The sequence below is a fragment of the Simochromis diagramma genome, unplaced genomic scaffold, assembly GCF_900408965.1.
Source record: "Simochromis diagramma unplaced genomic scaffold, fSimDia1.1 OVJJ01000822.1, whole genome shotgun sequence".
Lineage (NCBI taxonomy): Eukaryota > Metazoa > Chordata > Actinopteri > Cichliformes > Cichlidae > Simochromis > Simochromis diagramma.
In genome coordinates, this window is record NW_024387520.1 from 5,273,609 (window position 1) to 5,284,892 (window position 11,284).

The 11,284-nt window shown below is 41.1% G+C and overlaps 1 protein-coding gene across 2 annotated transcripts; it reads right to left on the reverse strand.

The window, feature by feature from the left end:
* Positions 1-2,517: 2,517 nt before the first annotated feature.
* Positions 2,518-9,754, reverse strand: stc1 (stanniocalcin 1). Of its 2 annotated transcripts, none has more exons than XM_040019616.1 (4): positions 9,446-9,754; positions 7,545-7,684; positions 7,221-7,432; positions 2,518-6,708 (listed from the first exon to the last, which is right to left on the reverse strand). In XM_040019616.1, exons 1-4 carry the CDS (start codon positions 9,624-9,626, stop codon positions 6,408-6,410), a joined length of 834 nt encoding a protein of 277 aa, XP_039875550.1. In that variant the 5' UTR covers positions 9,627-9,754; the 3' UTR covers positions 2,518-6,407. The 2 variants fall into 2 exon arrangements, with proteins under 2 accessions (XP_039875550.1, XP_039875549.1); XM_040019615.1 differs by having other exon boundaries at positions 7,545-7,687.
* Between the last annotated feature and the right edge of the window lie 1,530 nt (positions 9,755-11,284).

The following is an 11,284-nucleotide window of genomic DNA, read 5'->3' on the forward strand; positions in this document are numbered from 1 at the left end:
TGCTGATGAATATGCCACAAGTTTCATGGGAAAGAGAAGAACATAATGAATATAAAACACACTGGGAGAGAGGAGAAGTAATTGCCGTACCGCACAAACCACAGTGCATTGTTCATTTGTCCCATCAAATTGCTGACACTTTGCATGCACTGTGGATACATTGCTTTGCTCCCTCAGAATTCAATCAAGAGGTTAAAACAATGACAAACAATGGTGGGTCTGTTGCATGCCTGCAGGCTGGTATCAGAGGCTCTGTGGTCTTTTATGCCTTCAGGGTCATTCTCCCCATGCAGCGCTGTAGGGAATGCACGCATTTATGGCTTATATTCATGCGATGCTGTGATATTTGATGTTCTTTACGGACGTGCATGTACTGTAAAGCTGAAAGGATTTTGCAATGTAGCGCTGTTTCACAACTGCTTTTCAAAAGGAGCCACATTGAGGTAAAATAAACACAAGCAGATGGTATGAATTGCATCTGCATAATGATATTCTAATTTCGTCATTATTCATTATTATTCTGGTTGGGATTGTCAGGATGGTGATACACTCGGCAGCAGTCCAAGCAACAGGCAATGAAGTGAATAGGCAGGGTCAAAAATCTGTTCAAATGTTTCCTGGCAACAAGATGTTCCTGTGTGTTGAAAGCAGTAATTCCATCCAAATTGCCTTCAAAAGTTGCCCACTATATATAACTGCAGCTGTGTAGACAGACTGTGAAACGCAGACCATATGGAAGAATTCATTTATGTTGTGTTCCTGTCCATCATGCTTGCATTAGAGCCACTGATTGAGTTGAGATTGGATGTCTCTTTCAAGCAGATAATAGAATCTGTGTGCAGAGCTGCTGCATCACCTATCCACGAGACTGGAGAGCGGTTGATGAGAAAGCCCTTCAGGACTCTTCTCTAAATAGGCATGAAATTATATCTCCCTCTGACTGAGATTAGCGTCCGTGGAGCCTCTTACGTTCTGCCCCCTCTTTTCCTCAGGCTCTTAAACCAAACAGTGCAGTTTCAGCTTGTTTGTGCTGAAGTTTAAGAAAGTTCATTTTCATCAGGAGGTGCTCGCTCCGTCCTTCAGCTTCCTTCACGGGTCCTGCGGGATTTGTCACACATACTGAGGGTGTTTGGTAAAGCAATTACTTTGCAAGTCAGCCGGATTCTCTTGTGATCCTTTTACAGTCATAAAGACTGCGCAGGCAAAGACAGATCATAGATGTGAAGTCACTGAAAAGTAATATCACAGGCTACCACAGTGATTAATACGAAAGTCTGATATCACCAAATGGGACGTGATGCTTCGTTATATTCTCTGGCACTAGTAATCACGACCACTGCGTGTTCCAGGTTACTTGTGTTTAAAAGATCATCTTTAATAGTGTAACCTTTATAGATGAGGCCTGGTTAGGCAGTGGCAGAAAGCCATATTAGATTACCTCTTCATCTCTTATACAAACACAAATAAAGCAAAGCTGGTGTGCCCGACAGGCGGCCTGTGTTCATTTATTTAGACTCACTCTTGTGACAATGCACCTTTCTCAATGGAGGCATATCATAGTGATGTTCAAGAGGAGGTTTAAAGATAAAGTTGACTAGGCCTCCCACATGCCAAGCTTTACAGTTTTATTACATAATGTTCATTCATATAACCGATGTTTGACAGCAAATGACAGCAAATGGAAAACATTTTACATCTAGACGGTGAATGTAGTGGTGAGCATTTAGCAGCTAAAGTGCTACAGTTGGACTGAAAAGCAGAGCTAAAAGGAAAAGGTATGGTAGTCAGAAAATAAGGTTCAATTTTTGCCGTTCCTGCTGCCTTGCTGCTCACCTATAATCTGTCTTGACTCTAACCTGCTGCCACTGCTGCAGTTCATTTTGCAGTTCACTGCATTTCACCCCCTCATCCACTTGCACCGTAGGATCCACAATCTGACATAATCCTGCAAAGCCCCTTATTTTTGCACTGGTGTGAAGATCAAAATCTATACATGCCATAACACAGTGCTAATCGTAGTTTCATGATAAAGGTTGTAGCTGCACACTCTGACTGCACTGCACCATCACAAAGCTGGAGTGTGCAGTGAACTTAATATCATTTTAAGTGTCTTTCCAGTGTGCGGTGCAATGGGCAACACTGTTTACGGTCTAATAAAAAGCATTGTAATGAGAAGGATCAGCAAAAGTGTTGCAGAAAAAAACACCCAGCACAACACTGACACTTTGGATTGGATAATTGGGAGGTCGTCGTAGTTTAAAATCTTTTATAGTCTGAACATAAATGCATCTCAAAGCTTATGTAATGAGAAAATTCTCTCCTCAGTTTCCATCATTAAACTGCACATGTTGCAGTTTGCCGGTAGATAAAATGAAGGCGTCAAGTCAAGAGACATTTGTGAATATTTTTAGGCAAGCTGGTGGGAAAAAAAATGCGAGCCTAAGGGACTTTAAATCAGCATATTATAAAAGATCGGAACGAGTGAAAGAAGAGCAAAGCAACATATTGCATACCATATGCCAGATATGATAAATATTTTATTTCTGATCAGCAAAAGACAGACAACTGATGCATTTGTATCTTTCATGACTTTTCAGTACAGAGGAAAAACCCAAACATATACACAGTATGGGCATATATGTATATGGGTATATTTTAAAGTGCAAGTGATTCACAAGGGTCAATCATGCGTTACATAGCATCTGTATCAGGAACTTCAGTAATTCCCTAAATTAGCAATAACTTTTTGAATCTGATATTAAAATAAGTGTCGTATATATATATATATATATATATGTATATATATATATGAATACAAAATAAACTTTACTAGTCACTGAAGCATTTCGATTTCGTTTAAGCACAACAACATTTATTTATGCATTTCAAGTCTTGAGAGGAAAGAGTACCACGAAGTGCCAGAGGTCAGGGAGATTTTCGTCTCTAGCATTGACAGAAACAGTTTCACAAAACTCACCATGGGTCAATTGAACAATATTCCAGTACCACCTTAAGCGCCCTATACCTGAATTCAATTCTGAAACAGAAAGAAAATAAAAGCTTTTCTTCTCTTTTTTGTTGTTGTTGTTTGTTTTTTCCCCAAATAACCTTCACAGGTCATCTATCTCGGTCCTGTCCTTGTCGAACGAGACATTCAGTATACAGGTACATTCTCTAAAATTACCAATACATTTTACTTGGTGAGGAAACAGTCAATTTGCCCGTGCCAAATATATTTGACATGGAAAATGTTCATAGGAGATAAATATGAAGACATGGATAGACATTAATGTGTGTTTAAATGCAAATATGGACCGATGCTGAGCTCACTGCACGTTGACAAATCAGAGCGGCCAGAGTGGAGGGGCATCCAGACAGCATCAATCAGGCTAGTAACAGTTTAGCAGCAGCTGTTGGGTTTTGGATTTACCCATGGACAACAAAGATATAGACATATGTATCAATAGCACATGAAGAAGCCCTGACCCTTCAGGATGCAAAATATTCCTACTTATCTCCATTCGCTGCGTAAATAAAATATGTCTCAGTTGCACATGTACTGAATGTTTCAATGCCCTTTATAGTGGTTAAGATGCAAAGTGCATATTTAACAGAAAATATAAGCTAGGATATACTACAGTGTGACTATAGCTCTTAACTTCCTAAGAGATTCCTTCAGAACAGCTGTCCGTTTGCACCACACGACACAAAAGAAACGATTCACAGAACAAAACGAATGCGAGTGTAAAATAAAATCTGAAAGAAGTAAAACACAGAACCATAAAGCATTATAGAGGAGCATCGCCTTCACACTGTGAGTGCAGTATGAGAGCACACATGCTGCTGCTTGATTCACACAGCATCAGCTGGCACTGAATGAAATAAAGGTCAATTTCTGTGTTGCTGTGAATCCTTTGTGTGTGACTATTGCATAGTTTGGAATTTTAACATAGCTATTAAATTGACACTGAAAAATAAAACATCTCTTTTTCTGGTCTGAGCGTCACTCGGTTCACTAGTAATCCTCTGCATTTTTTTTTAAACAGGACTGGGTCCAGCTCATTTTCTATTGACTGAAGTCAAATGTAAGGCAATTACTTCTCACGACTTGGGAGTAAAAGAATTTCAAGACGACCGAATTGCGAGGTTTAAGATTAAAAATGGGATAGTTGCTAAATAAACCTGTATAGTAGTGAACTCAACCCATTCTTAGTTCAAACTTCAAACCTCCATACTGCATTTTCAATGTGCACAAATATTTACTCACTTACACAACATACTTTTATTCTCTAAACTAAGCCATGGATTATCCTATTGAAGTTCCACCATCTATCTATAAAAGCAAACACCAGCATCAAGACCCTTCTTAGTGACTGTGGCTCTATGATCGTGCACTGGTTTGGGATGATTGTCTTGGTCTCTCAAAGCTGTGAAATTTCTTTTTGAAAGATAATTGCTTAACGGATGCACGACTGCTTGGCTACAGCCTAAAGCATGAGCGTCCAAAGTAACCCAAAATCATTACGCTATTACATAAACGCTGCCTATGTTTATATTTCGCCTTGCTACCCATCGAATCATTAACTCTAGCTAAATACAAGGCCAATCTTAGCAAAAATAGATCAAAAGTTTTGCTGTGAGAGATGTGGCTCAACCTAAATCAAAGGTTATGTCTCGGATTATGTGTCATATATTCGTTAAATTTATGCCTCACCTTCATTCCGCGCAAAGAAAAGCACTGCAAGCAAGTGCAGAACCATCGAGAAGCTTCCCTAACAGGCCCCCCGGTGCTGATGTTTGTTTTACCTGGTTTAGATTCAATAACGTGCACGACTCCCCAGCACCACACGTGAGCATCTAGCAGCTGCACCGACAACCAGAAACTGTGTCAAAAAACTAAGCTAATGTTTTGCTGTGGTCCCGTGTAACCTCCGCGAAGTAGATCACCTGACCTGAATGACCAACCTTGTTCCCCTATGGCCAGCACAGAGTCATGACATGGGTCCCATTCAGTCACCAGAGTGTCAGCTCACTTTTTTTTGGCATAGAGCTCATGTTCAAATAGGAGCCATGACTGAACTGCTCTTTAAATCTGTAAATTAATTAAAACTACAATAATGCATTAAAATAAAAAAAAACATTAAATAATATAGTAGGAAAATAAATATCATTCCAACAAGGCTTTTGTTTTTCTCTTTAAATAGTCATTCTCCATCTTGACCTGGAAGCCAGTGTGCATGTCACATGATTCACCTCAGAGAGTGATGCTCATCAGTCCGAGAAGACACTCTGCTCTCAGTCTCAGCGGTGAACGTGCTAATCAGCTACTGCGCACACACACGACTGCTTCGCACTCAGTTAAGAACATGGACACAGATCTCACTAAGCATGGTCCCATACTAGATATACTATAGAGCTCAACAGTCTTATGCATTGCAAGTGTCTGGATACAAGATATGCTAAAAGGACTTCTTCTGATAGACTTGGCCATGACCTGAACAATCCTTACATGCAGGATAATGATTTAAAACACATGACCATGGCTACATCTGCCATCAGAAATAATAATAAAAAAAAAATCTATAAGTGCTATAGCTATACGCAATTTTGGTATTTCATGAATAGCATTCAGGGCAGTTTGAAGTTTTTTGGTCAGTTTAAGGTAACCTCTCAAAGGTTAGCATGAAACCTCTACAGACCTCACTCCATTATGAGCGCTCTCTTTTAGAGGGCTAGCTATGGCTGTCTCTGGTAACTTAGTATACAGTACATTTAAGTGTTATGATAGTGTCAAAAACAGTTATGAAACTCATTGCCACATCTCATGCTCACAATTCGACTGATCTCAATGCAGAAATATTAGATAAGTCTACTAGTAATTACCCATTCCTACAAATAAACCAATAATAACCAAACTACTGATTTCCTATTCATGAACAAATATCAGGATTATGAAATTGTATTTTTTTTTTCTTTTTACTTTTAAAGTACTGGCTTGTGCTCTAGATTCATGAAACACTTTTTTTAAAATCTTTTTTTATCTCCTTTTTTTTTCCTTTTTAGCTTGTCGTCAAAAGACTTACAAATTAATCTCTGTTAAAGGACGATAAGAGGAGCGAACAGGAACACGTCGCACAATTGCAGCAGCCTCCTGTTCAACACTAACTGTGAGCGGGCACATTTGAAAACAGTCTATGGAAGATGGGGTTCTTTCGAGTCTAAAGTGTAGGATATATAATATAACAACAATCAAACTGATATCGACTCTATGGACTCTACGGGTGGTCCGGCATTCCCTAGAGGTGGGATTTCTGTAACTTCCAGTCTAGCAGAGGAATAGATTGGTATCACCTCTAGGGAATAGAGGAGCTTTTGTGGTGTTTTGAGGGGGTGAGTGGAAGTGGAAGTTAGGAGCTGTCGCTGGCGGAGCGCTTTTTGCCAAAATGACTGGCAGAGTCTCTGTTTCGCAGATTAGGCTGGATCTTGTACACATGGGGACCCATGGACAGCCGCCAGCTCCCACGGCTCTCTGCTCCAGTTGGGATGGCGGCAGCTGCAGCCACAGCGGTGGATGGGCAGGGCTTGTTCTGCAGCAGCTGAATAAGCATGGTCATCTCTGGGCCGAGCCGCGACACCATGCTGGTCCTAACGCGATCCACCGTGTCCTCATCACAGTCCATCAGGCTCTGTAGCAGCTTACCATAAAACCTTGGACCACAAAGGCATCACAGAATGAATTTTTACATTTTTTTCAGGGGCTTAAAAGGGAAAAAGGACAAAATGTGCAGCACAGCAAGAAAGCATGTCGTCGTAATCTGTAATGGTTCAAAATTAGCATTTCTATGCACGCATTCTAGATGGCCTGATGTCATCTCTATGGGCGTAACCATCCCGGCTCCAGTCGCTGGCCTACTAAGCTTCGTGCTCCACCCTTCTATCCTTTTGTATCCACTCCCAAACTGCAATTCTATATGTATTACAACAACAATAGGAATGAAACCATCCAAAGTTGACATTCCTGTTTGATTTTCTTTTGTTGCATGAAAGAATGCAAAACGCTGATGCTAATCAAAACATGCAAATCAAGACAAGTGTAGTCATTGCTTATGCTGCTCATAAACAAGCTGCACTCTCTTATTTGCCTGAAATTCACAGAGGTTTTTTCCTCAACTTGGTTTTGGGAAAACTTGTAAAGCACATACAGCAGAGGACGATCTCACCTGTTGGGAAAGTGACTTGGCAGCTGTGCCACTTCACCAATAGCATCTGGATTTGATCGGGCAACCGTGCAGATATCCAGCTTGCTGTAACACTCCTCTTGGACTTCGGATATCATTCTTTGAAAGGCGGAGCAGCGGCGGATGGTGAGGAATGCCTTCGAGGTGATGCCATTGGCAATGCACTTAAGGCTCTCCTTCACAAACGCTTTACCCTGTAGGAAAAAACAAAACAGCAGTGCTTTACACACTCTTGTCCTGACACATACGCCCATATAATCCTCCACAGCTCATGTGCACATAGCAACAGAGAATGAAAGCATATACCTGAGTGTCAAATTTAGCAGCACTGTACAGGAAGGACTTGCAGATGTCATGCATGCCATCTGTGTCGCAAGTTGAGTTTTCCAGGCAGGCGAAGGCTCCGCACCCAACTTGGAGGGCACTGCTGAGACAGCGTGCCACATCTGCTGTGGGCACAGAGAATGAACCATCAGCAGGGGAGTCAACAGTGGGTTCACTGGGAAACATTGCACACTCACTAAGCTCATTACTGAAGGGTTGCCAGGGTTTCAGCTAAAAGAGAAAATGCAGCGAACAAAAGAGAATTTTCATACTTTGGTGCTTCACAAAACACAGACAGACAGTCACTCGGGGCAAACAGTGACTTGACTGAAGATTGGACACCTTACAACTCAAAGAGTCTCAGACATTATTTGGCACCACTTCACTTTTCTTTTGGCAGGAACTTATATTCCAGTGTTTGGTTCTTTTCAGCAGCGCTTGGATGAACAGCGCCAGAAATACCAAAGAGTTTCCTGAAAATTGTTGGCATGCCTGTAGACACACATAAACATACAGTTGCACCCCTCAAACACACACACACACACACACACGCACACACACACACACACACACACACACACACACACACACACACACACACTCTCTGTCACCAATCTTTGTCTTCAATTATTTTACACAAAATAGCTGTCAAGTTGATCTTGAGGACTCTGCCTCCAGAACCGATCCCATGTACACCTACATATTGAATTAAATGTTCACAAAATGCTGCCATGCTCACGTCATGATTAACCCACTAGCAACCCCCATCTCTATGACAGAGCTGTGACACAGCCATGCTGCAGCAGCATTCGATCCACGTGCCAGAAATTTAGAAAAAATTATGTTAGCCGCACATGCACACACCCGGAGCTGGCTTAAATCTTGACACTTCTAGACAGAGGTCTAAAACAATCCGTTTCTTTATCCTTGATCTCAGAATCTGCTAAGATGGCAAACAGCCTGGCTGAAGACCTTTGTAATAACCATTAAGACATGTCACAGAGGAGCCCAGAGCCTTCTTGGGCTTTGAATCTGGGCCCTTTTGTTGACCTGCACAGTCAGATTAAGTCTATCTGCCACCAGGGACTAGAGATTGCTCTGGAAACACAGAGAGTGAGCTGCAAATCTTATGATGATGATGAAGCAATTCCTGCAGAAGGGGAAGAGCATCCCTGTTACCCACTGCCTTTTATCACTGAGCTGTGCCTTTGTAGTCAAACAATATTAATATTTTTTAACACTCACCATTTGAATGAAGCCAAACAGATTTATGCTGTACAGCGGCGGATCTTTTTTTTTCTTAGTGGTTATTAGAAAGATTTGGGCTTTTTCCCTTTACACATAAGGAAACGGAAAAATAGAGGTTGCATTTATTAATCCCAAAGACACAACCCAGTGACAAGCAGTTTTGCTTTTTTCTGCTTCGTGCAACGGTGCACAATGCTGTGATCTACTTCTTCTAACTTCAAGGCTCCAGAATGCTCCGCGATATCCAGAAAACGCCGTGTTTAAAGCCTCTCAATCCGCTTTAGTGCTAAATAGTGGAACCGATGCAGCAGAAGGAGGAAGCCAAGAGAAAGACACTAACAGCATGACACAGCCTGCACTCTCAGGTGTCAGCACCAAGCTCCATGCTCATCTGTTGCCGGCAGGACACCGGCAAAAACCACAGCGTTAATCCCGCAGCCTTCTCCGCGAATCAACGCGCTCGTTAAGACAGAAACGGCTGCATAGGCCAACACATTTATGAGAAGGAAAGATCTCTATATAGATTAGGCTGAGCATTTGAAAAAATAAATAAATAAATAGATAGAAGTAAATAAAAAATAAGAAAGCAAGCAGTGCACTCTGAGATGTGCAGATGGAAGCAGCGTGTTACTTACTAGGGCTATTGGCAGAAAAGCGTGCTCTCCTGGGCGAATAGGACTCGTTTTGATCCACTTCATAGGCTGATGCATTCAGCACCAGCAGGAGAAAAAGTCCGGTTCTCAAAGGCATCGTCCTGTCAACACAGATAACACAACTAAACGCAAAGAGACGCCTCCTGCTTTGTGTGTAATTCATAAGAAAAGCGCCCCGAAAAAAAAAAAAGAAAAAAAAAAAAAACCTTCTGCAGCGCAAAAACAGAACAAATGAAGGCTACTGCGAGTAGGCTGTCAGCTGTGGCTCTACACTGGACTCCTCGCTATCCTTTTGACTTGCATGACAGATTGCACGTCAAGTCTGCACGGGTTTATATGGGAGCGCTGAATATTACGAGCTCTGCGGTTGGACCAATCAGATCGTATTCAAGACCTTGGGCTTAGTCCGTCCACTATTAATTGATGAAATGATTTAACAGCGGCCAGTTTTGTACATCATACAGCTCCATGTTAGGAAATTTATTTGAGTACCGTAAGTGTTTTTGGTCATGTTTTTCAAATGAGATTCAGTTTTGGGGCTAATTAAGATTATCTATCACATGCTACAGGCATGTGGTCTTTTTCCGTCACCATTTTCATCAGTTTTCAGCTCTATGATCCGCTAATAGTCCCTAATTGCAGAAGATCAATGTATTCCTCATATGCAAGACACAGTTGATCTGCCATTAAATCAGCCATGTCTCGTATATGTGGAATAAATTGATTAAAGTGATTTGTATCCAATGGTAACTGAAAATGTCTTTTTCTGATTGGCTGTATAATCAAAGTGAAGGTAAGACGCTGTTGCAAAACGATTATTTGGACAAGAAGGAGGTACCAGTTTATTCCTTCCCTTGTGTAATTTATTTTCCAAATGATATTTATTGGAAAATCCAGATAAATAGCTATGCATTTGTCATCCAGGTCAGCTTTAACATGTGCAGAAATCTTGACTTGGTATCATGACTTTATTTTTTCCGTCACAATCAACAATTACATAGACAAATGTGTCAGCTAGCGGCATCACATGATGCTAAATTTTATATTTTACTATGAATTCAACATTGTCTTAACATTTTTCCACTTTTATAATGTATTTCACCTTTCCAGTGAAATTTGAGGCAAAGCAAAAATATGGAAGCAGAAGATTGGATTGTAGTTCACATAGCCACACAACTATCAAACACATTTTCATCAGTACGGCCACGGACAATTGGCTCTAATCACGGGGTTGGAGGGGTTCGAGCCCTGGTCCCTAAACATGCTGAGGTGTTATTGAGCAGGAAACTGAACCAGACACTGCTCCTGTTGCCAGAACAATGCCTGGCATGGTGACTCACTGCCATTGGTGAGTGTTTGTGAATGGATGGCTTAGAAACACATTGTAAAACATTTTGTAGAGCTACTATACATCTGCCTGCATTTACCAAACTGATACTGACAGACTTTGCAACTCTGCTTTATGCTGACTATCTGGTGCCTTGAGCTACTGTTAATGCCACAAATTTGCTCATAACCCCATTGCTTATTGGTGGTTCTTGTTATTTCTCTTGCTCTGACATTATGGAGATATTATTACATTTTATTACAATACCACTTCTTCTTTAAAATGCTTAAAATGCTTAAAATGCTTTTTGATCATTTTGGCTATAGGGTACTCTGAGATGCCAGGGGTTGTGCTACATTACAAGGAAACACTAATACCGCCGGGGCAAGTCTTGCTTGCCTTAAAAGGAAAACACGAGAATCAGCCCTCTTCTTAACCCTAAATTATTTTTCTAAAGCCCCTAAGCTCAACAAATGCAAATCCTTTTAACCGCT